This window comes from Echiichthys vipera (assembly GCF_963691815.1).
Source record: "Echiichthys vipera genome assembly, chromosome: 10".
In the NCBI taxonomy this organism is placed as follows: Eukaryota; Metazoa; Chordata; class Actinopteri; order Perciformes; family Trachinidae; genus Echiichthys; species Echiichthys vipera.
In genome coordinates, this window is record NC_139835.1 from 23,877,021 (window position 1) to 23,904,174 (window position 27,154).

The 27,154-nt window shown below is 40.7% G+C and overlaps 1 protein-coding gene across 1 annotated transcript in view; it reads left to right on the forward strand.

The window, feature by feature from the left end:
• Positions 1 to 26,866, forward strand: part of dachd (dachshund d) — a 113,118-nt gene extending 86,252 nt beyond the window's left edge. The window contains exons 5-12 of the mRNA XM_083921861.1: positions 3,638 to 3,810; positions 3,951 to 4,086; positions 4,238 to 4,369; positions 16,982 to 17,127; positions 19,555 to 19,702; positions 20,538 to 20,681; positions 22,268 to 22,336; positions 26,311 to 26,866. Coding sequence (XP_083777987.1) covers positions 3,638 to 3,810; positions 3,951 to 4,086; positions 4,238 to 4,369; positions 16,982 to 17,127; positions 19,555 to 19,702; positions 20,538 to 20,681; positions 22,268 to 22,336; positions 26,311 to 26,348 — 986 coding nt within the window. The 3' untranslated portion in view covers positions 26,349 to 26,866. The remainder of the gene's footprint in view (positions 1 to 3,637; positions 3,811 to 3,950; positions 4,087 to 4,237; positions 4,370 to 16,981; positions 17,128 to 19,554; positions 19,703 to 20,537; positions 20,682 to 22,267; positions 22,337 to 26,310) is intronic.
• Positions 26,867 to 27,154: the final 288 nt, after the last annotated feature.

Consider the following 27,154-nt stretch of genomic DNA (forward strand, 5'->3'; position numbering starts at 1 on the left):
GAATGTTTGTTTGACAACAGCATTTACAATGTATTGTTCTGAAGCCCAGAGCCTCCCAAACAAAGACAGATAGGCTTTAAACAAGTCATTTAATTAGCACCGGATCCCCAGCTTTGGCTGCGCCAACCAATTATACATTCCTGAGGCATGTGCAGGTCCTATTTCACAGGAGCGAGAGGCAGATCCTCTCCAGCCCTGTCTCTTACAGTACATCTCTCCCCTTCCATTTAAGAGAAGGTAAATAGCCAAGACAGACAGCTTCATTAGCCAGCGTCTGAAGAGCGCGGGGCCGATTGTCGCTTAAATAGTGCGCTTTTACTGCAGGCCCAGCCGGCGACCTCCGATCAATTACAGCTGACATTATTGTTTGTCGGGAGCTTTTTTTCCTGGACAGAGGGAGTAAAAAACGAGATCAGGTCTGAGCTTTGGCTGGAAATGTAATCTTCCCCCGCTCTTTGGTTATTTCGCTCCACAAACAATAAATCATTCAGTTGAAGAGATAATAAAGTGCCAAGTAGGAGCTAGTTTAATTTTTGTCAGGGGAAATCTGTCCACAACAGAGTTAAGGGTAAGGGGCTGGCTGCTACCTCCGTACCATTTTCAGTGACAATGGCTTAGTTCTTTTTTTCTTATTTTCCTCCAAAGGGTTAGGCGTCATGAAAGGCTGAAGTCCTGTTTAGATGAAGATTAACGGCTGCACAAATCACTGCAGGTTATCATTTCTGTCATCAAAATAAATTACTGCTCTCTTTTTAATCATTTTAAAGCATTCAACATTCAATCTTTTTTGGGTGTGATGCTTTTAAGTGTCGGACCTACCGTCAGTCGTGCGTTTTGGTTCCGATGTAACAGCTTTTTAATCATGCTGTTACCAAGGGCTGTTTTAATTCATTCAATACATCCTCTGTGATTCAGATCTTTGCTTATCCATGCGTGAACTCCCGAGCACTGCACAGCATAATAGCTGAGCTGTTTATATTGGTATTAAGTGATTTGTAGTTTTAATGATGGTAAATAGGAGTTCACCTTTGCAGGTCCCTCAGGCTTACTTCAGGTAAATTACTCCAAATGCATTGTTTATGCCCTTCAGGAGAGAGGGGGGCTTGTGGGAATTTACCTCTCAGGTCTGAACTTCTCATACAGAGATAAACACAAACTGACAATATGTTTCTAACGGTTTGCCCACTGGAATATCTCCATAATATCTAGGTGATTAATGAGTCAGACTAATGTTTGTTGATTCTGTTTTTGGAGAAGAAATACCCCAAAATCCTTGCTTATTAGAAGTACCAAGTTCAAAATCGTTCAGGCCTGTGTACTGCAGTTGCTTTGATTTAGCATGAATAAACCTGGCAAATAGTAGGGAATTGCATATGAATAAAAGAAAGAAAACACTTAAAGTCTTGCAAAAAATGCCAGTTTCCATGAATAAACCAATATCCTTCTCACCTGGCTCCTTTCAGCGAGAAATAAAGGGATTTTGTGGACCCTCATTGGACTGTGGCACATTCCCCTACAGTTGCCTGAATGGGCCTTTATGGGAGAAACACCGCTTTAGGATGGGGTGACATGAAAGGGGCTGGACAGGCACTGAGAGCGAAACTAATACCACTTAGAGAGAACAGAGTTCCAGTGTTTCCCCACCAGGCTGTCTGTCAGGTGGGGATATATCACACAAATGTATATACCATCAAGTACAACGTATAGCAAAGATACAAGAAGAATGTGATTAACAGTAGTCTTGCTTTATTTTTAGATGAGTCTCCTCCTTTTTGTCAGTTTACTGAATTGTTGATTTGGTGATGAAAGGTGGCTACTTGTGTCTTTTTGCATGTAGCTGTGTTTGACTGAATGGATGTAATGTATCCACCTCAAAGGCAGAATAAGTCTCTTCACTCTGGCCCTTGAGTGGCCTTGAAAGGCTGATAGGTAGCCCAAACCTCCCCATGTTGTCCTACAGTAAGTACCCCCGCAATCAGGCCCTCTGTGGTGTTTTTTTAATTGAGCTTAGCCTGCTGAGTGGTAATTGATTCAGTCTGAGCTACAGCAGAGGTGCTGATACAAGGTGCTGCTTGGCTTCCGCCTTTCTTTAATCTCCACTGCTTTATATTGTTTGGGAATACTCGCCACTGAGAAACTGCATGCCATCTTTCTTATGGAAATCAATGCTTCTTTTAGAAGAAGGGGAATGACAGAGAGGAGTACTTTTCATGTCCTTTCATTTTCAACCAGTGTCCTTCTCTTTGGAGGCGTCGCCATGCAGATCTCCTTGCCCTTTGGCTACTGATGTTTTGTTAGAAAAGAAGAGTGGAGTTGTTTTGTGGATCAGCCTTCTGTAGTGCAGTATCTTCTTTTCCCTCTTTTCTTTCACACAGTTTTTTCTAATTCTTTTTTTTACCTTGAACCGGGCTGCCAAGAAAAAGAGACAAAAAAGGAGTGAAAAATCAACAGAGAGGCTCAATCAGATCCAATAGTGTGTATGAGGTTTTCTTTAAAGTATTTGAGGAAAAGCATCTGAGTGGCAGAGGAATGAGACCAAACTGTTCCCAGTCACTTTTGATCCTTCCAGTTCAAAGTCCCCATAGAGCGGAGGGGGAGGAAGGGGGTGTTGTGGTTGGGGGGGGGTACAGACACCTAGCTTTGACCTTCTGTCTGCGCTCATGTCCTTTGAAAGTTGGCTTGTTTTCATTAAGCCATTCAGAAGCACAGTGCAGGGCCACAGTTTGACTAACTACTAACCCCCTATGGTATCTTTATAAGACATTCTTTACATTTTCGGACTACTAATGTCTTCAATTTTCCCAATTAGGCGTCTATTGCCAGACAGCAATTGAATAATTTAAAACATTTGTAAGACATCTCTGATGTTGTAATGGAATAATTTGTGTGCCTATAAAAAAAAAAAGAAAGAAATGAAAATCCCATTATTGTGCGAGCTGAAAGTGTCTTTACTCTTTTGGTCTTGCTCTTTTCTTCTATCTCTCTCTCTCTCTCTCTCTCTCTCTCTCTCTCTCTCTCTCTCTCTCTCTCTCTCTCTCTCTCTCTCTCTGGTCTGGAATATAGGCTGCTATAATTAGCCTGAAGCCATTGCCATACTGTGGTCTGATGGTACTTGTTTGTCATTAGCACATTTAACTAGTCATTTGGGTAATGGGTTTCAAGATTGCCTTTGTTTTTACAGAGATATTTTTTTATATGTAAATATTGAGACAATTTCCATAATGTGCACTTTTTATTCATCATAGAATAATTGATGCATCTTTATTGCTGTGTAAACTTTGGTCTTTGAATGACTGTGTATATAGTTATCATCCCCGTTTTCTTTATTATTATTGCAGTAGTATCTATTATTAACATATGTTGTAAAACATTTATGTGTATTATGTTAACATGGAAAGATACCCGAGAAGCGATTAATTTGGATTGTTCCATTTTTTTTCCTAATGGATGGCGGTGTAAAGCTTTAGTGTTATTGGACACCAATTTTAAAGGGTATCTCAGTGGTGGGAATTACTGATTGCTGAATTAACAGCAGCAGGTTTTGAGTTTTCAGTCAGAGCCTCAGAAGTTTCCCCCGTGGATACCTCACTCATAATATGCATCATTGAGTAACCAACGACCTCTTTATGTGTCTCAGGCCTGGAACTCCCCTTCATGATGATGCCACACCCCCTGATCCCAGTCAGCCTGCCCCCTGCCTCTGTCACCATGGCGATGAGCCAGATGAACCACCTCAGCACCATTGCAAACATGGCCGCCGCAGCACAGGGCCAGAGTCTGCCCTCCAGAATGGTCACCTCTGTTATAAAGGTAAATTTTAAAACTGAAAGCAATAATGTTATCATATGAAATGGTTAAACACAACTCCCCTCCTTCCTGTGCTGTAGTGTTTTAGTCTACATTGGATATTTATTTTTGGGTGTGTGTTTCTGGTGCTGCTGGGGTTTCAGGAACGGCTGCCGGACAGTCCCTCCCCTGCTCCTTCCTTAGAAGACCACAGGAGGCCAGGCAGTCACCCATCGTCTCACCGCAGCAGCAGTGTGTCCAGCTCCCCAGCCCACACAGAAAGCTCCTCAGACAGGATACGTACGTTTGTCACACAGATAAATGGTGAAGAAAAAAGCGAAAGTGCCGTGCAGATTGTTTTTTGTTTTATCCAATTTTTTAAGACGGACTAGAAATACGTCTTGTTAGCAATGTTCCTCATGCCACCCCTGTTTTGTCGTCCTCTCTTCAGCGATACACAATAATGGCTTGTCCATGAACCACGCCTTGCTAGGCCTGTCCCCCAACATTCCACCTGGGCCTAAAGAGGGAGACCTGGCCCACGACATGAGCCATGAAGTAAAAAGGATGCACACTGACAAAGGTGAGCCAGGTTTCATTTAAAAGAAAGTGGTGTAGTCTACATGATACACTGTATGCTGTGGAGGATTTCCACTATGCCCGCTCTATGCCTCACAATATAAGTTAAGGACTTATAATTAGCTTTTAGTTCCTTCTATTCAGTGTTCACAATGTATGAAAATGACAGATGTTATGCAAAACTACATTTGCGCTCCACTGGACCGGCTCCATTTAAGTAGCCTATAATATAAGTTGTTATTCTGAGAATTAAGTCTGATGAGAAAGACAAAGGCTCAAACCATTTAGTCACAATTTCAGTAGTTTGCAATTTTTTTTATATTTCACAATGTTTACAATTTATTTCCAGTTTAAGTTAAGATCACAAAAAAAAAGCAGAGGCAGGAGAATCCAATGAGCTTATAGTGAGAATACGAGCCCAAATTGGCTAAGGTATTTTAAGACTTTGAATATTGATGACACACTTGTAATTATTTGTAATCACCTTCTATATTCTTCTTGCTTCCAATTTACCCCAGTGATAGAGTGCATCACTGTAACAATACTCCTGAGCTACCCAGTTAATTAACCTAAGTTTTCTTTATAGGTTAATGTGTATTTTGTTAAAGACCACAAATCAAAAATGCAGTTAAGAAGAGGTAACATGTATAAATGTTTTGATAAAAAGTCACATACTTTTTCTTTGTTGTAGCTATCTTTGTTTTTGGACATTGTGACTGTGGTAAGCTGCTGTAGATGCTTTACATTTACAACACGTTAGTCTTCATATAACACATGCTATGATGCTGTTTAATGACATCTTACAATAAAAATCAACAGAAAAAAATGCAAAAAAAATCTTTTTTTTATTTAAAAAATGCTCAAATAACTTTCAACTAAATTTCACTCCAGTTTCATGTCCCCATGCACCAATGTCCTCTGCTGTAATAAGGCATTGTTGGTTGCACAGTTCATAACAGTAAACAGATGTGGACAGGTAAGAAAATGTGTTAATAAAAAAAGAAAAGAGCTGCTCTGTGTTGCCTTAAATATTTACAAAAAACGTGTCACTACTGAGTGTTAGCCCTAGGTTTCGTAAAGTCAGATTTCCAGATTTTTTCATCACAGATCTTTTAAAAAAATATATGATTTTTACACGTTTTGTATGTACAAAATGAATACTAATATTTTACCACAAATATGGGAAATAATAAGCCCTTTGTATAACAGTAGACTTGCTGACGTGCTATTTCCTATAAACCTCATTAACTGAACATGAGGAGAAACATTCAGAATGCTGAACCCCACATTGTCCAGAATAAATGTTTTTGTTATTAATTGCTGGCATTATTTCATTAGCGTTTTGCCTTGTAGAAAAAAAAGAAAAGACACAAGATAGAAATCTACTAAGCATGGCAGATTAAATACAAAATGAAGCAAATAATAGATTTTAGTATTCTCTGTTGGTTTTTTAGCAGAGCAGGGGCAGGCTGTGCTGTGCTGTACTGGGTGATTCAGGGTGGGGTGAGGCTGATAATGATATTAAAACCACTATGGAAATCATTGAGCTGTATGTTCCCTATTGGCTGGGCTGACGTGAAGATCAGTGTTAGACCTTCACTCACAGGGTGTGAAGCAGTGAATAGTAATAATTAGCAGGATCATGAGCTGAATTTATGGGTCACAAACTGTCTAACTGTCTGTGCCTGTGTGTGTGTGTGTGTGTGTGTGTGTGTGTGTGTGTGTGTGTGTGTGTGTGTGTGTGTGTGTGTGTGTGTGTGTGTGTGCGCAAACAGCAGTGGAAATAGAAAGAAGAAAAATTCTACATACTACACACATACTAAATTAACTGCATGTATTAGAAATTGTACTTTTTCACTGAAGAGCCTCCTCCATACTCCGATAATCAACACAAATTGAGTGTGATGTCTTAGCAATATTAGAGAAGAAAGCAAATGACCCAGCAATGCACGCCAATTCTAGCTAGTTGACCCACACACATCTACTCACAAACACGCGCTGCATTATCTTTGAGATTGTCAATTCCTAATATGTCACTGGACTTGATTAGGATTCTGAGCTCTCCAGTGTGTGCACCAGAGGTCTCGGGCTGTGGAAAACATTTTTATAAAATAACCCATTAATGCAGAGGAGTGCAACTAAATTAGTTACCAATTTGCTGAGCATGAATTAATGAAGAGAGCTTCTCCCGGCTCCCACAGTTGTAATTTTCATAATAACCCCAGACCTTTATTTGGCAGGTTGTTTAGTTTTTTCGTTTGAAGGTTTTCATTAGTCTAATGAGGACTGTGCAAGGGCGAGCAGTCAGCACAATTTACATGAGGAAGCTATCATAATAAATGAGGCAATTTGAATAACATGCACAGGTTTATGCAGCGAGATAAGAGAGATTGTAGCAGCCAGATTCAGAGGTAACCAATACATTAGAACAAACTAATAACCAAAGTAATTCCAATAAAAGCTTTAAGTGAAGGGAATAAAATTAATGATAGATATATTGAACTGTAATGATATGATACATGATGCATTAGATTAATAAAATAAATGTGTTCCATTGTTAAAGAGGGGTGAGGCCTCGCCATCCGAAGCTTTGTTTATAGTGAGCTTTTTAATTAGGCTTGTTCATCGCATCAGTTTGTTTAGATAAATGAGATAACATTCCAATGGTTTAATGATATCTCTCCACTTGTTTGATCTTTATGATCCTGGCAGAGCATTAAATTAATCTCTTGCAATGCACTCTTAGAGGAGAGCACAGTGAGCGCAGAGGAAGGATGCAGTGCTTTAAATAGCCAGACACCTCAGAGACAGCCACTATAATGTCACATCACTCATATCCTATGAACATGTCTCATCTTTTTCATGTCATCTCTGCTGATGAAGGACAAAGGCTGTTTGTTGTCGTCTAAAAAAGACCATTTCCAAAGTTGTGTCACCCAGTGCAGAGTAACCAGATGGTAGTTTTTTTGGGCTGTTGTTTGAACTTGATTATTTTTTGTCCAAATTTTCCCTTAGAAAAAAAGGGGAGATTAGATGATGCGGGAGAAAAAAGGCTAGTAGAAAGCTAAGTGTTATCTCACATGTGACTAATTGAATTGCTTCAAACAGAAAGTCTGTGGCGATCGCTTCCGACAAGCCTCTGTCTCGTGAAACAGCAGGTAGCTGACAAACAAGGGGGAAATTTGAAAGGTACGGAAGCCTTTGGCTGTAAACTCACTTTGGACTTCAAACACTTGACATCATTTTATTTCCTCGGGGAGAAGGTGTTTGAAACACAAGCCATATGTATGTACATCGAAGTATAAGAGTTTTCTGTAAATACCATGTGGCAGTTTAAGCATTTTGCCAACAACAAATTTCAGCACTTTACCTCAGCCCTCCCACTGCAGTTAAACATGCCACATCTCTTTTACGCAGAGCTAAAATGCCTGACAGGAGAGGCAGAGGCAACTACAGTATGTAAACTGATTCTGTAAACCATATTTTAAAAGCGGGTGATTCACTGGTAATGTGATATTGGCTCTTCCCTGGTAAACGTTATATATCCTTGTTGACACAACAGGAGATGCACTCATAATTTCCTCCCAAGCACAAATGGATGCTTGGGGTGTGTTATGTCACCGAGAGGTGCATCCTTTCATACCTGCTATCAACCGGGCAATCGTTGATGCATTGAGCGCCAGTGTGACCACAATGGACAAAGCTGATTTGCCACGCCTTTCCTTTGTCAGGATGCTACCTAGGTGTCCAGTGGCTGGTGTCTGCAGTCCCAGTTTACAGTCTGAATGATGAAGTGGAGCAGGTAGCGGTGCCACAGTCTATTACATACAGCTGCTTCAGGCAAGGACCTGTGGACACTGATGGGCTCATGTCGAGAGGGGGGTATATTTTTTTTATAAAAAGATGAGAAAGGCAAAAAAAAAGTGATTTCTAGCCTTTGTAGTCTTTGTTCTGCTCCTCCTTTGCATAAGCACTTGCAATGATAAAAAGGAAGTTGGGGGACTTTGGGTCAGGCAAAAGTTTCAGCATCAGTTGCGTGCTCTTTTTGTGCCGTAAATATTTCACTGACATTGATGGTATCTCCGTACAGTATCATTAAAAGTTCGATATGTTCGGTGTAAGCTTGTTCTCTTCATCTTTCTGACTTTAATGCATAGTGTTTTGTTCAGTCCTCCTGATGTCCTTGGCATTGCAAGCTTCAAACACATGCTGACTACCTGACTTTCCTTAAGTCAGGAGGCAAGATCATTAGCCATCACAACCCTGAAATGTGACTTGGCAGACAATAATGCTTTATGATCAAACAACTTGTCAGTGCGTCCTGTTGAAATGAAAGAGTGCAAAAAAATAATTCAATAGAGGATCAATCAAATTTCTCCAGCCCATGTGAGAGAGATTGCTGATGGTGCAGAGAGGGGCTATTCCTCGAGGACATGGGAGTTCATTTGGATATTTGTTCTCCCCCTCATGAATGTTCCATTGCGTGACACCATCTCCTGCTAATCACATTTCACTGAAAAGGGGGGATGCTTTTAGGGACGTTGAAAAGAGAGAGGTTCTTTTTAATCTTTGAAATGCCTCAAAAGTGACAGAATGCTTTCTCCTGCCAAGACGTGAGCCTCGGATGGGGAGATAAATATGCTGTGGTCAGCTAAGTGTATCTAGTGAGCAGAGAGGCAAATTTAATAATGCATTATCATTCACTGGCGAAGGTGAAATCTCCCTGTCCATCAGAAGGCTGAGGCCTGTTTCATGTTACCCTTCACTGCAAATGAACAAGTGCTTTACTCAGCCATACCAGAGATGCACAGTAGGCACCAGTGCTCTACTATATGTGCTGCCCTGGACTGTCAGGAAAACAGGTCTGTAATCAGAACGATCAACTCTCGGTCTTGACTGGAGACATTAATGATCACAGTCTTTATTCCTGATAAAAGTGTTCTGAACAATAACCTTCTTTTTTTTTTATGTTCTTCCTCCCTGGGAACACAAGGTGCGTTTTACATATCTGAGCATCTGCTATTATGCAGATTATGGGAACATATTTACCCGAATGCCCTTGGACAACAGCATTAAACAATTATGAAGATTATGTACAATGCAGAAAATTTGCGATTCAAAACAATTCGTATCTTAGCAGCGGCAACTGTTGCAGACAGATAAGGTTGACCCTGAATATGTATTTCTGTACTTTTGGAGACATTCTGTGGGGTTGTTTGTATAATTTAATATTTACATGTAAACAGTAATTAAGATGATGCTACCAACATGCCAGGGCCAGGCTCTGCCAAGGTAAACACAAGCCCTAGTAGTTTGCCACAGTCCATCATGTTTACAGACTTGCAGAGCCGAGTGCTGTTTGTGTGCTCTTCCTTGGCAAAGCCCATAAAACACAAGCAATTGGATGCCGAGTGTTGAACACAGTCACTCTTATCGTCTGGCAGTCTGCTCGATGACTTGAGGACATTGTGAGTCAAACCTTTAAATTTTCACTCTGCGATAATTACGCCGCTATACTTGAGCTTTTATATCCTTTCACTGAGAAAGTAAATCATTCCTAATAAAGAGTGGAAGAATAGGGGGCGGAGGGAAAAGTGCTTGAGGACTAATTCTCTTCACTCCCTCCCTCTCTGCTCTCTATTCTGCTTTTTGAAAGCCTTTCTCTGAGTATTCCAGTCACCTTGACTTTGCAGCTGCAGCCTTATAGTCTGTTGCTTATCCTTCCTAACCCCAGCCTGTCAATTAGGTGTTTAAAAATTAATCTCTTTAACTGGAAATACCATGCCAGCTTTCTTCTGTCTGTAAATGAAGTGTTATTAATTCACACAGCGCAAAGCCAGTGTTATGAATAATGTTATCAAAACAGATTTCCACACGTTTAACACGTCCATCCTATTAAAACCCCTTAAGTATTTTTATAACTGTGAAACCGGGACTACTAATGGATTTGCATCCATTTTTGAGCTTCTACACCAGGCAGACACAGACCAAGTGCTCCTAAGCCGGGCCTTTTAAAGTTTACATTTCCCACTTCCTCTCTTGTTCTTTCATCTTCATTTAAAAGCAGCTCAGTATATCCAGTCTGGATTAGCGCCAGCCTTCGTCGGAGCTCGTTCAGCAGCAACAGAACGGCATAGCCTCTCCCTGTAGGATTGCAATGCCAGGCAATGACACCAATGTGTCTCCCTGTCCCCCCCTCCCCTCCCAAACCCAGCGAAGCTCTGATCTAGCAGCAGGCTATCTGGCCAACCACACCAAGCTAATACTTGTTCCATTAAAACCTGGTGATTACGGGGGATTTCCTCTCTGTTTGTTTGTTTGAATGCTTAATTATCAATATGTAATTGGCATGTGTATTGTGATGTTGGGTGCATATTCGGTGGCATATTTTACTGGAATGCACATTGCTATCGGGTAGAAACAGGACTCCCCAGTCACTGTCTAAGTTAAGCTGCATGAGAAGTTGCTTTAATGAATTAATAAATGCTAAACAAAGGAGAACTAAACAAAGAGTGAAAAATAAATGGCTTGATGATTAGTGGGTCAGAGAGATTAGTAGGGTATACAGTACAAATGATCCCCTTCTGAAATGGGAATGATTCAGGCAAAATACCCAATCAATAGTTGAGGCCAATTTAATCTCTGGGATTCTTCTGTCAATAAACGGACCCGGTCAACGGAGGTCAATATGCAAAGACAAACTAAACACCTTCAAAGTGGCTCACTATAATGTCCTTCTCGGAGTATTATCTTCTTGACAGTTTGGGCTCACAGTCAATAGGTGAATTACAGAAATCTATTCGAGCCTGGCAGTCATTTTCTTTTCTGTGTCACAAGTTTATTTTAGCTTCTGCACAACGAGCCTTTTGCTCCTGGTTCGACTAAAAAACTGAGGTCATGGATTTATCGCTGCACTCTTTAGCCTTTTACCCCCCCCCCCCCCCCCCGTTCTGTTTCGACCATTCTAACTGGGATAGTCTCTCTGCAAAAAAACATTTTGTCTCCACTACTGTTTCGCTTTAAGAGCTCATTTGAAGGTGTGTGCTGGCAGAAACAAAAGTCCTGTATGCTTTTATGCAGTCATCACAGTCAGCCAAGCCTGTAATCCTCAGAGGTCCGATAATGACATAGCCCCTGCATTTATTACATGGAGGAGAGGAGAGAGGGAAAACGCTGACTTTGAACAAATGAACACTCTGACCTTTATGCAATAAATATGACATGGGCCGCATAAAAAGACAAGATATCTTCCTCCTGAATGGAAGTCAACATGGATTCTGCTCCCTTGCCTCTTGCTTTCTCTGTTTCTATTTCTCTCTCCCCCTCTCTCTCTCTCTTTCTCTCTCTCTCTCTCTCTCTCTCTCTCTCACTGTTTTTTCTCTCCCTCTTTTTCCAGCTAACAGTTAAACAAATGATGAAATCGATTTTAATTGTTTGCACCATAATATTGTAATCTATGCTTCAAAGGCACAATTTGTAGTCCATAATTTGCTCTGCTGTGGTAGTGGTATACATAATGTACATGGAAGAATATTATGGACAATCATCTGTCAGTATTCTAATCTACATGCGTGATTAGATTCTGAAATTTAACCATTAGCGGATGTTCTCTCAGCAATGAATGCAATAAAAGATATTCTTTATCCACAGCAGGAAAAGACAGCTTTAACAGAGAGAATCAACCTTTAACTGTGTCTTTTGTAATCTCTCTGGGATCCCAATTGAGCATCGCAATTGTCTCCTTTTGTCACCTCAGACCGCCTCTCTGACAGTAAAGGATTTATGGTTATTTCCTCCATGCAGCCTGTCCATCTGTGGCTCTATCTTCATGTGGCCTTGAGAATACGATTCAATTTATTAAGGCAAAGCAATGGACTCATTACTTTAAAAAGGTGGCAAGAGAGAGAGTGAGAGAGAGTGAGAAGTGACACACTGAATTGGTTATTAATGGAAAGGCACAGCCATAGGGCAGTTGAAATTTAATGATATCCTACAAGAAAATATGAGGGTGTCACTCTCCAAAAAGTCATGCTAAATGTCAACATTTTAAGGTCCCGGTGCTAATTTTATGCCTGTGCACAGTAATGTTTTGGAGAGCATTTAGGAAACACGGCCCAGTGGCCAGCCTGATTATCCCGCTCACCTTCTCTCCTCTCTCCAAATGGGTTTGTGCAGCAAGCGATTTCATCTCTAAGTGAAGGGAACATTAGGGAGGGGAGAAAGAGAGAGCGATAGAGGAAAACACGCGGTTTGATTTTCATGCTGTGATAAGAGAGTGGGAGCCAAATGTTACCTGTTAATCTAGCCCAAACCGACCGGGGCTCTTGACTTTGTCCCCCAGCAGGGATGGGGCAAACACTCATTTTCCTCTCTCCGTGATGAAAAGGAAATTAGCTTAAATGTGATGAGGGCACATTAGCGTGTGTGTTTGTGTGTGTGTGTGTGTGTGTGTGTGTGTGTGTGTGTGTGTGTGTGTGTGTGTGTGTGTGTGTGTGTGTGTGTGTGTGTGTGTGTGTGTGTGTGTGTGTGTGTGTGTGTGTGTGTGTGTGTGTGTGTGTGTGTATGTGTGTGTGTGTGTGTGTGTGTGTGTGTGTGTGTGACTTTAAGGGTTTTTGTTTGCATACATCTGCATGTGTTTTCTCTTTCTTCACAATGTATACAGGACATACACACATATGCACAACATATGCAAGTGATAATCATTCTAAAGGTGGAGTAGGCTCTGTTGTATAAATTTTTTCTGTCTAAATGCTAAGAATACATTTATTTCAAGCTTGCAATTTAAAAACAATAGACATAAAGTGCTATCTACAGTTACTAAAATAAGGCCAAGGGGTCTTGTTTAAAACTATCATACAGTTGTACAGTTACCATACAGTTATGCTATGTTATAACGATGACCTGGACCAATGAGAACATTCACAGGATCATACAGTGAAAGCAGAAACTTTTCAGAGTGCAGACATCATTTGCAAGATAAGCTGGGCTCATGTTTTTTTAAAGTGCTCAAATTGAATGCAACTACTTTTTTTCCTGCCCAGCTCTGCATCACTGCATTTGTACCAGAAGACAGATATTCCCCTTGACAAGATTTTCCAAATCCAGTGCTTTAAGTGCAGGTGGAATAAGGCTGTGTTAGCTGCTAATGGCTGTCCGATAGGTCATAACTACTCCATTTGAAGGAGGTTGGTTTCTCCGCAGCCCTGGCAGGTCAAATCAAATGTAATTGTGCAGTGAAAAGCAGTGCCTTGCTTTGTGTTGGCTGTGCTGACAACCTCCAGGTTTAGCATTCAGTTCTCCTGCTGGGAGGAACACAGGTTTGCAAGGACAAAGGCTTCACCTGTCAATATATCACAGTGACTGGCCAGCCAAATGTACCTCTGCTCTCCCTCTCTCTGTCCCCCCTCTCTCCCCTATCTCTCTTCCTCTCTGTCAGTCTTTCATTCTCTGCACACCCATTCTATTCCAGCCTCCTCTTCCTCAGACTGTGCCTCACCTATCTATCCATCCATCCATCTTCCGTCTTCAACCATCTATCTCTCATTCCTGGCATCCTTCTCGTCCTCTTTCTCTGTCTTTGTGTGTCTTTCTGTATCTTCCTCTCCTCTCGCTCACACTGCCTTCGTGTGAGGACTCAGCTCAAATGTCCTGAGGGACCCAGTTTCAAACACAGGAACCAGAAACATATGGCACATTTTCAACTCCCAAGGTCAATTACAGCTATTTATCCAGAGATTGCTGCTAAATTTCCCAAGGTTTCTTCTAGATTTACCACAGATTGCAATGTGTGTCTGTCACATTTTAAATCAGGCCAGTTTCCTCTGCTTCTCTCCGCTCCGTATGACTTTCCATCAAATATTTCAAAGGCTTTCAAGTGGGTTTTAGACATGTTTTATCTCTGGTTATCATGTGCCCCATCTTTTTTGCCTCAGTTTTGCTAGGTCCAAGTGCCGCTTGCGACACAAATCTAATAACATGTAAATTGGAGATAAGCCCAGATCCCTCCGAGTGATATTTTTTACATTCATAGTTTGTCAAGTCAATTCCTGGGCCCCTGTTTTAGCAGCACAACACATGAGGAGTGAGAAAATTAACTGGATAGGTGATTCATCATTGCTAGCACACTGTCAAGGACTCCCTCTGCAGCTATTGAGAGCAGGGTGGAGGAGGAGGACAGAGTGAGGAGGGGGGGCGTTGTTTTAAATTATGGCATTTCATTCAGAATGCATTGTATTTACAGCGTCCCATTTTTATTTGTGGCTCCTATTATCCGCCGAAACAGTTGTGCATGAAATGTTATTTGTGACAGGGGTGACCTGCGAGTGTTTTTCCACACAGTATTTCATAGTCGGGGGGCCTTAACTGTACCTTTACCGTACGGTAAGCACAAGAGGCTGTCACAGCTGCTGTTGGCAGCCTTGCTAGTGGAGAAATATCACCTGGAAACAGAGTACTCCATTCCACCGGCCCCCATCACTCCAACGCCTGTCGCTGTAATTAAGTTGAAGTCAATGATTCTGGAGCAATGGTGAGAAATAAACATGCAAACACATGCCAGCATTTGCAGCCAGGCATCGGGAAAAATACGTGGGTTGGGGGGGGGCAATAACATTAGAAGCACAGAAACCACAGATTTAGATCGTGTTTGGGTGGAATTTACATTTGAGTTTCATTAAGCCAGTTTTGATTATATTGATTAAATTAGTCACTTATTAGCTTCCCATTTCCTTTCTCTCTTTTTTTAGATGCCTGTATTTATGCATAGCTCCTGGTGGAAATGTTATCTGACAAGGGGTGCTGTACTGTAGTTGGAGTCTGTCGAACAAAACACGTTGTTTGCTTTTCCCAGAGCATGACAGGTTGTTTCCCCTGCAACAAAGCCATCAAATATTCTGTGTGATCCAACATTGTGTTGGAGGGGAGGCCTGCTGAGTGGGAAGCCAGAGTTTGTTAAAGCAATGATTTATGATTAATGCCAACACTAAATAAGGGACAAAGTGCCTACAGTACAAATCAATTACAAAGCTACAACAGCAGACCTTTCCCCGAGGTCTACTAACGTCTCCAGTTGTTATGGTGATTTTATTGGAGGTGGGTGATGCATGCATATAATACATGCAATACATCTATATCAACCTGAGCTGAAGCCAACTGTAATGCTTTTGATCTTTGATTAGCCATTTTATTGAGATAAAATGGGACTTTCATGTCGTGCCACTGTATAAGGAGAGTGCATTTTATATATCCACCCAGACGCCCACCTCAAAATGCAGACAGTACTGCACCAAACAAAAAAAATTACCACAGGAGTGGCTTCTTAAAGGTAGGCAATTCATTATTTTTATGAAGTCAAATTATAAACAAATTTTAATCCATTAGGCAACCATCCATTCTAATTAATCAACAGGAGTGAACTCCATCTGAAAAGGGAGAAAGGTTGTTTACTCTCTCCACGGACCAGCGGTGCATATTTCACCATCTTCCCCTCTTAGAAAAAAATCGTTCTTCAAATTACAAACCTAAACTGTGAATCCTAACACTCGACTTTTGGCGCAGAGATGTTTCCAGGGCATTTGCAGATGCTTGAAATAATCTCCAATGTTTTTGCTCAATCTGCTCTGAGGATGGGTGAAATAAATACTTTAAACTAATTAATGTAAGACCAGCTGTTCCCAGCACTTGGCTAGCGTTGGTGAATATTGATGGGAGGGAGAGGCAGGGCTGTTCAGCTCCACTCGCTGTTTGTACAAGATTCAGCCTGCCACATAAACAGATATGAATACTGGATGAGAGCAGAGAGGTGCTGTGCACAACACAGCCAGGGTTCCACATTACAAATAAAACTTTTTTCCCCCTTTTCATTAAATTAACAATTAAACAGCTGATGGTGCAGACTTCCTGTGGAGACCTTTTTAGACTGGATGTGTTTAATAAACTGGCTCTGTGCAAGATGGTAGCACTTACAAATTGTTGGCTTGATAAAAGCTCACTGGACAAAAACATGTGTCAGATCTGATGGGGCAACAAACGGCAGTGTCTGACATACTGTTTTAGTTTGACCAAGCTGTATTTGTGTCTGCCGGTTTGCCTCCTGCTTTCTCTCCCTCCCTCTTCTGCTCCTCTTTCCTCCTCTGAGGCCTGGTGGAGAGGCTGGACAGCAGATGGCAGGGCCCTACCCCTCTGCCGGTGATGAATGGAGGATGATGTCATCTTAGGTTTGACAGGCACCCGTGCGTGCATACACAAAGGAAGCCCAAGCCTCTGGGGTCGAACTACGGGCCTGCTTCTGATTTTGGAGTCCACATGACATCTCTTAAATGGAGGAAGCTGGATTTATGTCCTGTTAGATATTGTTTAACCCCACATTCAGGCCTTGAGAAGAAGCAATACAAAGAAATCTCCAAGGGACCAGTCAGTCCACTATTATCAGAGATGAGGAGGGCTGGGATTGGCTGCTGGAGATCAATATAGACCCAGTCATTGCTACTGGTCAATTCACGTCAGGGTCAATATCTGTCAGCATCGACAAAAACTACTCACACCACTTAGTTTGTTTTCAGGTTTCACAAATAGTATTCTATGAAGGATTAATCAATGTTATTATTTTTCTTTGCAGAGGACAACTCAATGTGCACCCCAACAGCAAGAGATAGCTACGAGAGGTTGTCATTGGCTGGACAGGGTCTGCCTCCAGGTTTCCCCTCACCATTTCTCTTCCCAGATGGCTTGTCGTCAATAGAAACTCTCCTCACCAACATACAGGTATTGTCCACTGTCCAATACACATTTTGACATAACTTTCTTTAAAACCCTATTAGGAGCAGTGACTTCAGCATCTTCTGATGGTTTATACAGTAAAGGATTTATGGACTATACCTTTAACCTCATTTAGCAAAGCCTACATTTTGTCATTCTCAAGGTAGCCTGGAGAAATTCACAAAATTGAATTGTTTCAAGCTGCGTTCCTGTAAAAATTCATGAGATTGGGACATATGAAATTATTCTGATGCGCGTGTTATAGAACAAGAACCCGATCCCGTGGCACCCTACAGTATGTGTTTGCCGCTGTGTCATTGTTTGAACTACCACTTGGGGGCGCCTAAGTGGAGTATTAATAAATTCTATACGTAATTGCTTTGAAAATTACATCGTTCAGATCAAGGCTGCTTTGGATTTTTGCGCTAACGTCTAAAAACATGTGTTCAATCAGCAGAAAGTATTGCATCTTCCGAAATGTTAACACGCAACATTGCAGTAATTAAGAGTGTTGAGGTCAGGTTGCATAATTATGCAGACAGAATATTTAACTTCTCTTATTTTCTCCCAACAAGAACCATTGCTTTACATTAACCATAACAGCAACCTTTCGATTAACTTAACTTTCACTGCAATCTTTTCTAAACATTACTCATTCTTGCCCTTGGATATCTTAACTCAAAGTGCACTAAGTAGCTTCTTCTAAAGCATTAAACAGCTGTTGTCCTTGACAATTGAGCGAACGGGGAAAATCTAAAGACCATGGTTAATGAAGATTTTGTTTGTTGTTGTCAAACTTAAGCAAGTTGTTTTGATCACGTCAACTAACCACACCATCACCAAAGGTGTGGTAGAGCCGAAGACACTCATTTGGGTCAAACAATCTATTTTGTTGTCAAGGCTTGATGACTAAATCAGTTTAAATACCCCCGTTTGTGCCCAAAGAGAAAGCTATGTTGGTGTTTTTACATTCAGTTTTCCACAATTGCTAAATTATGTTTGTACTGTAAAAGGAATTGTCACGATGTACACTCTCTACAAGAGCTTGTTTTTTTATAAAGGGCGGATATCAGCCACGTCCTCCTTCCAGTATACTTAACATGAACATCAGGATTACAGATACACTCAACTGTAAATCCGCATACCTTAACAATACCCATCCACTCAGAGTGCCATTTAGCCTTCAGCTCAAACACCCCCAGTCAGAAAGATGAATGTATTTGCCTTCTGTCAGAGTGTAATGATGTGTGTACACTGCTGCCCTTCTCATTGCACTTGTACCGTTGGCATCAGAGTCCTGCTTCTCCTTTGACTCCGTGTGGTAATTAGAAAAGCCACAAGTAAACCCGGCGCGAGCTCCAACACACCACTAAGTCATCTTTGATAATGATCTGCACATTGAATATTTATATACAAATCAACAAAATGAAACCAAGCAGAAAATTAAGATAAAGCAACTTAGAATAAATTGGGGTCAGAAGAATCAACAATTAGTAAGATATAGCCCAGTGCATTGATATAATTGCATATGGATGGGGAATAATTGTGATGAAAATGGCCGCGGTGCTACTGTACAGCTTTCACACGAGAACGCAGCATCTTTCAATTCAGGACTGTCAGGAGTATATTTGGATTGGCAGTAATGTAATTGATACATGATGAGATACTTGTCATTCATATTATTCATTCCTGCTGTGCTGTGTGAGGAGCTTGGAAATGTGCTACAGAGACTAATTCTGTATATCAATTCCAATCCAGTTAGAATTGTCAGCTGTGTTGTTCAGAGGGAAGTATAGAAAGAAACATGAAGATATAAAGAAGCAGCCTGTAGAGTAGAGATGCTGACCTTGCCTATAAACCTTTACTTGTCTACTTAGTAGACTGGAGCTTTGACCCGAACAGTGAGCTCCATCTCAAGCATTTGCTTCTCCTTTCTTACATTTTCTCCTTCAGCCCTCTCAATCAGGCGATGTTCAGTTTGGTTCTGTTCAGATACCGACACTTGTATTTCACAGCTTTGACCAAAAGGGGTCAGACATCCCCAGCACCCTCACATCAGCTGCCATTATTTAAAAAATGTATATTATTTCAAAAACTCTATGGTAGATCTTTGTTCATGTTTCTAGATCTTGTCGGATGTGCGTAGCAGCTGAAATCTAACAACTACTTCACGGATAAAAAAGACCTGCAAGGGTGGTTAAACGGAAATATGTAGCAGCAGCCAGCTTTTGGCCTTGTGTTCTGCTCCACTACTGTGGGCAGTACAAAGAACTGCTGTGACATACTTTCACTGTGGTTTGCTGTCACTTCATCTTGAAGCTCTTAAAAAGCCCACATCACTCTCTCTTTCCCTGCTCCCCGCTCTGGCTTTTTCTTTATATCACTGCATATATATATATATATTTATGTATAGATATGTTTGTGTGTGTGCAGGGCCTGCTCAAAGTGGCTATTGACAACGCGCGGGCTCAGGAGAAGCAGGTGCAGCTGGAAAAGACGGAGCTGAAGATGGAGCTGTTCAGAGAGAGGGAGCTCAGGGAGACTCTGGAGAAGCAGCTTGCCATGGAGCAGAAGAACAGAGGTACTGCTTGACGACTACCTGGCACTGAATCCTTCCTGTCAGTGTGTGTGTGTGTGTGTGTGTGTGTGTGTGTGTGTGTGTGTGTGTGTGTGTGTGTGTGTGTGTGTGTGTGTGTGTGTGTGTGTGTGTGTGTGTGTGTGTGTGTGTGTGTGTGTGTGTGTGTGTGTGTGTGTGTGTGTGTGTGTGTGTGTGTGTGTGTGTGTGTGTGTGTGTTTGAGTGCAGGGCATGCGTAAACGTGTGTACTTTCGCAGCACGCAGCACTTCAGGCTTCACAGGCCTGCGCTCATGTAGATGTGATAGCTTCTGAATGTACATACGCAGCCCTGCATGTATGTTTAATGTTTCTTATCGCAACACTGACATGCACGGCTGCGTTTCTTTGCTTACACATACAGTGATCTGCTTAGCGCCGGTTTTGCTGCTCTAAGTCAGTTAACTTAATTGGTAATACGCATTAACTTAGAGAAATTCACTCTCAGTCTCATGTTAAATGCATCAGTTTCATACGTTAACTGTGTCGTTTATGTTTAATGAGAGAAATTCAGGAAAAATATCCCAATACATTTTTCAATTTGCTTTAATTCCCTCTAGCAGTTTGTTAAGTCGCAGTCAGTATTGTCTTTTATTATGGGAGATCTTTATATTTAATAAAATATTTAGATATAATTGATTCCCCCTTTTTTCTATTATAGTGTTCTACATTTAAAAAATGAGGTTATTATCTTTTCCTGCTACAAAGCAATAGATACAATAATCAGATTCCAGTGTAAAGTGAGGCGCCGCTCATTTGCCCCGTAGCTCATTTATTGTCACTGTGGTCTTTCCCCATTTTAGCAATCATTCAGAAGCGCCTGAAGAAGGAGAAAAAGGCCAAGAGGAAACTCCAAGAAGCTCTGGAGTACGAATCCAAGAGGAGAGAGCAGGTCGAGCAGACTCTGAAGCAGCCCTCGCCCTCTGACAGCATGCGCTCACTCAACGGTCAGATGCTCCACAGTGAGACATTTCACTTTCAGCACTTTGAGACATTTAGTGTTTTTCCCAGTGGGACAAATGATGGTGAAAAGGGTAACACTTTATATTGAGGTCCTTGTAATTAGATCATTAACATTATTATATGTAAATAACACTATTACAGTGTTAATAATAGTATCAAATATGTTTATTGTTAAACTTTAAGAAAATGATAAGCATGTTTAAGAAACACAAATTCTTATGTATTTATGCATTTATTTTTATTTAACTACTGTGCGCTTTTTGGAACCCTAAAAGTGATAACAATGCCTTATTAAGGTTAATAAATCCTTTGTTATGCACTTATATAGGACCTCAATACACAGCGTTACCAAAAAAAAAGCAAATTCCAAATGGGATTTTTTGTGAGAGTAACATTTACCGAAAATAAATATTGTTGTTATAATAATAATAATAACAATAACTGAGGTAACTGACTAACTAACTAACTAAAACTCTAGCGGCCAAAGGTCACAGATAACTTTATCCTTAAAAACATAATTATTTCATAACAATACTAATAAAATAAGTCAGTGCTTTACATTTACAGCAGCTATAAATAGATTAGTGCTGTCTTGTTTAAAATGTGAATACTGTATAAGTGAAACTTTTGAGCTGTTAAAATATACTTTTGCTTTCCACTCTCACGACGTCCTGTGAACATTTGCACCCTGTTCACCAGGCTGCTGCAACTTCTGATTATTCTCATCATGTATTAATCTGTCGATTATGTTCTTCATTATTTATTTAGTTTGTGAAATGTTTTAATAAAACCAATTCTCATCACCGTTCCTCAAAGCCAAAGGTGACGTCTTCACATTTCCTGTTTAAATCCAAAACCCCAAAATGGCAGTTAAACAAAAACTAGAAAGTAATTGGAATGTATGATTGAATTAATTAATTGATGATCAAAAAGGTTGCAGATTAATGTGCTTTATCATGGCAAGCATATTTACAGGAAATGTCAGTGATTGGTAGAGGTGTAAAGTAACTAACCACATGTATAAGCACTAAAAAATAAATACAGTTACATACATTTTGCAGAGTTTAGGTTTCGCACACAATGGGCTCGTAAAATATGATTTACTGCCCTGGTTTAAACTAGCCAGTGTGTCATTGTAGTACACCAGATCGACTGTATACATAAAATTAGTTAGCATAAAAATTGGTGACTACCAGCAGTATACATTACAGTGTGGGGTTATTAGACAAGTTACAAAATCAGAATATAACACTTAATATTTAGTAAGTACAGTTTCATCTTTGACACATTGGCACACTTCACTACCATCACATCTGCTTTTATTCAGTAAACGCTTGAATACAGGGTGACACTTTTAAGGGATTATTATCGGTGTTAAATCACGGATTTGATGATAATCACACAGAGAAGCACTTTTCATTCAATACTCACATTCAGTTACAGAACATGCGGCGGAGATCTAGCTCGAAGGCTTAGCCCCTTGTTTTTGAACCAACGATGCTGTGAAACTGGCCTTGTGATAGGTGGATGTCAGGGATGTTTAACGGCGGTGATCCCTCTCTTCTCTCAGACTCTCTGACCCCTGAGATGGAGAGTGACCGCAGCAGTGGAAGAACAGATGCTGAAAGGACAATACAAGGTACAGGGGCTCAGATGAGACAATAAATCTCTCTCTCTTTTTCTGGCTCTCACTCTTGCTCTCTTTCTCTCTGCACCCACCCCCGCCCCCCTCTTCTCGATTCCTCTCTCGCTCCCTCTCACACACACATACACACACACACACACACACTGCTTCACTTTATGAACATTAGTGTTTCTGTGCCTGCTGTTCAGGCATACAGCTCACCATCTGGGCCACAGCACTAGGTCAAGATCATTGGTTTTCTGTAGAAATAATATTGTTCTTTTACTTGACTTTTAGTGGCTGGGGTGTTTTGCGGAAACATCTTCTCTTTCTTTGTGCAGGTTACCGTACGATACAGTGGATGAAGTAGTGAAACAACTAAGCCAGAGTGTGGCAGAGAAAGAACGAAAGAAGTTGTTTGTTTACAGCTCAGGAAGCATTAATGAGTCATAAAACCACAAAAAGCAGTGGAATCCCCCCTTTGATAGTAATAAACGGGGCAAATCAATCCATTTTATGAATAAGCCTTGTACATTTTTAATGGTTTGTTTGTTTGTTAGCCTTGGGGGTGCAGTATGTGTTTGGGGAAGGGCGCTCTAGTGATAACCTCTGTAGACTGTCTGCTATCTGTGTTTACCCAGATACAAGACACCTTGCAGAGGTTGAATATCCTCATTATTACTCGAACGTCTTCCTTTAATACGCCTCAGCTGCGTCTGCTCAGAACCGCCCTTATCAGTTGGAGAGGTCCCAATTTATCTTGGAAAATGCTCCATGTAATTTGCTGTGAAAAGTGGAAAATATTCATCTTTTTATGCAAGAATAAGTTGGGTCCCTTTTAACTCTTTAATGTGTGATTAGTCTACTTGAACTGATATTTTGTGAAAGGGCAAAAAGAAAGTAAAATGTACTAAAATGAATGATGACTCCCCCTTAATTAAATGTCATTCAGTCACTGCAGGGATCTGAGGCAGTTTGATGTCCAAAAAAAGGAAATCCATATGTCATCATTTAAATGCAAAGATAACTTCCAGATACAGCATAATTATAGCCCTCTATTTCATACCAAATTAGTATATTTAGAAACATGATTTTTTTACGCTAATATGACGAGCTAGCCCTTTTGTACCAAATTAAATGTGTTGAAGCCTCACACTTTTTTCACACAGTGACAGCAGCCATTGTCCTGCTTTAATGTACAGTCTCGTTTGACAAGAGCGATATTTTTTCTTATATCGTTTTTTTTCTTCTTTTTTTTAAAAATATAATCCCTGTCAGGAGAGGTAGGATGCAGCCATATCATTTCTGCCGTCTCTCAATCACTCTGATCATCGCCTTGAAGAGTGGGATGAAGGGGGAAACTGAATTACAGGCTGCATTTGCTGTCTTTGTTCAATTAGAGAAGCATTTGTCTGCCACCCATGTCTCCTCTGCTCTACTCCGCAAGCCTCGCTGTATAATTAACCTCAACTGGCAAAAAATGATGTTGATAAATTGCACAAGCAGAGGAGGGAAAAAACAAGCCTATCACTCGCATGAAAGCCGAGAGAAATGTGTGGGTATATTCTCAAGTCCAAACTCAGGAAGGCGAATGGAAAGGGAGGGAGAAGAAAAAATAATGAGGGCATAATTTTAGAGAACTAATTATTTCTATTTGTCTTTTGTCACACTTCTCTAATTCTGCGATATTAACACAGTCTGTGTTTATTAATTGCTTTTACAGTGTTTTGAATCCCGTCCAAAAGGGAACGTGGCTCTTTTCACAGGCAGGCGAAGCTACTGGGACTGTACCTCGCCAGTACTGCCTGGCAACGGTGCACATGTGAATATCTTCCCCCAGTATCTTCTCTGGTTCCCTGCCGCTTCCCACTCGATGTGTTCGGCAAGTTTACACGACCCTGTGCGCAGAGATAAAGTTCTTTGTTGCAAGATTAAACATCAAAACAGTTAAAGTGAAATTAAAATTAAATGAATGAATGTCACTGAAGCAAAAAAGACTGTAATTAATGGATCCCTTAATTGTCTTCATAAAATATTTGCATGGGCATAATTTGCATAATTTACATGTATTAATTAATCTTTCAAAGGAATTTTATGCTGAGAGAAGCCAAAAATTCCCTTTGTTTTATTTAGCATCTAATGAAATATTTATTCTCTTTAATGAACTTTTCATCTTGATTTGAATATAAAAATACTAAAGTTTTAACATATTTTAATGAGACGGTCGTTCATAAAACAACGTGTCCAGACGTCACCCATTTTTCTAGTCACGTATCCAGTCGAGGCAGATATGACATTTGCACTAATATTGCGCTTTGACTTGAAAATGGATTGGAATCATTGAGATTTGCTTATCAGACCTCCTCACTCATCCCCCCGTCTCTTATGATAATTTGAATCTATTAGAAGTCATATAAACTCCTCGCAACAACGTATTAAATGTCGTCATCCGTCAAATAATCAAATTGTCTTCGTTTTCATTAACACCTCTACAATCTGCTCCAACTGTGATGCTGGGCTTAGGTAGGCAGACTGTAAGGTGAGCGTGTGATGTGTCATCTGCTCCTGACAGGCCATGACAGGCGTGTATGTGTGTGTGTGTGTGGATCAAGTTTTGTATCCCACCCAACACTCTCAGCACTCTCCGGCCCCTCCTCGGCTGTCTGTTCATCCTAGCGCTGCATTCATGCTGTAATGACTTTTACACAGAACTCGGTGGTTGTTGCTTGAATAGAGGCAGCCATAGTGCAATGCCTCTGAGACCTACGGCAGTGCTGGGTAATTAGCCTGTGTGTTTGTACACCCCCTCCCTCCTTCCTTCTTCCCAACACACACATACTGTATACATACACACACACACACACACACACACAACAAGCCTTTGTTGTCTCCACTCTCCCTGCACGGCAATACATACCTAAAACACAGCCAGCAGGGAGAAACAGACTAATGGATGAAATATTGACAATGTAATGATTACAGATTCCAACAATTATTAGTGGTAAAATAAGAAAAAACATTGATTTTTAATTATAGAAAATAACCAGATGCCTTAAGTGTGACTCCCAGCAATTTCACACATTGTTACCAGGTGTATTCCTCACGTCTCTGCAGAATAGGACTCAAGCATTGTCTCTGATGTCCTGCGCAGCGTGTGTCATGTCCAACAACTTGCGCTGCTAAATGTCTTTGTGTGCGTATCTCTTTAACATTGAATTATTTAGGCGTGCTGCCATAGAGAGGTGTGCTTCTTAAAGGCATTACTGTAGCATTCTCCGGCAGAGGAAATGTGAAGGTAATAAACGTCAAACATGCTCCTGAGCTGTGCCTAACAGATGCTTTTACCAGCTCAGCGTCGGAGCAGCACTGCTCGCTCAGGCGAACACTCATACAAGAGTGTTCGCTGGAAATGGACAAAGCTCGTTAGGTTGGAGGTGTCTAGAGATAACGCAGCAGAGGAATGTGCCATTTTCAATAGACAGTATTTCCATGCAGGAAATGTCACTTAGAGAGTTCTTTACATCATGAGTGCAGTATTATGTTCAAACAAGCGTATCAGTAGAGATGTCTTAAACATATGTGGCATACAATTCGGATGCCTGGAGTGTGGTTATCATGACTGCTTTTACACGGGGTGCTTAATAAAATATGCATGTAACAGTGTAATTATATGTGTACGTATATACTGTTTATGATCTTAAATGTAATAATATTTAACTATTTTGGTTAGTCCTTATTTTCCTGCTACCTGACATAACACATTATAATTTCTATATTTATTGCAAGTGCAGTAAATGACCATGGTTGCTTACTTAATCTTATCCTTAAATCGGCTTCTGAATCTACGGTAACACCGCTGAAAGTGAAAGGCTAGAGGGTAACATTTTGAAGTTACGTTTCATCAACAAGCACATCCTGAATAGTGCATTTGCGTCAGCAGGATGTTAGCTCTTGGCTAATCCCTGGCTCCTGTGTGTCCTCTGTTGCAGATGGAAGACTGTTCCTGAAAACCACAGTGATGTACTGATAAGGTCGCGAGGAGCTGGAGGAAATAAAAAAATATCCCTCCCCAAAAAAAGAAGAAGAAAAAAAACGAAAGAAAAGAAAACCCATGAAGATTCTCAAGAGCCCTTATCCGGGCTGATTTAGTAAGAGGAAAGAAGTCAAGCTGCTTGTAGGGGTTCGATGGAAACGCTGTGTTCACCCAAATGCTGGAGGAGGTGTGAATGTAGAATAATAAGTCTTTTTCTCACAGAGGCCAACATTAACTAGTTTGATAGAGAAGGGTTTGACGTAGCGGGTTGGTCAACGTGAAGGATAAACATATATATTGAGCACAGTAAAAATGTACCCGTGGTACACTGTTGGTAACAACTCGTCAATTCACAGCACTGAAGATTTTTATACTGTATCTCAGCCAGCGAGAAAGCTTCGAAAAAGAAATTCGACTGATGTTTTTGTTTTGTATTTCAAATTGAATTTTTGAGAAGCGGAAAAATGACGCGTGGAGATGAACCTTGTGAGAGGGGGGGAAAAAATGTGAATATATCCATGTGTTCATCCAAAAGAGAAGACTGACGTTTGATTTTCATGTTTTCTAAATTAGATGACAATACAATCAAGTTTCCTTTTTACCATTGTTGTACATACAAGATCCGATGATAATGATAGGAAAACTCACCCTATGGAACCCGAGTGGATCGATAAGGTATGTGTATATAACGTTAAGAGGTATTGTGTATGCAGTAGAGCTATTAGGCAAACAATACCACCATTTATATAAACCTACAGTTTTGTTTTGTTCTATTTCTGAGCCATCATTCTTTCCTATAG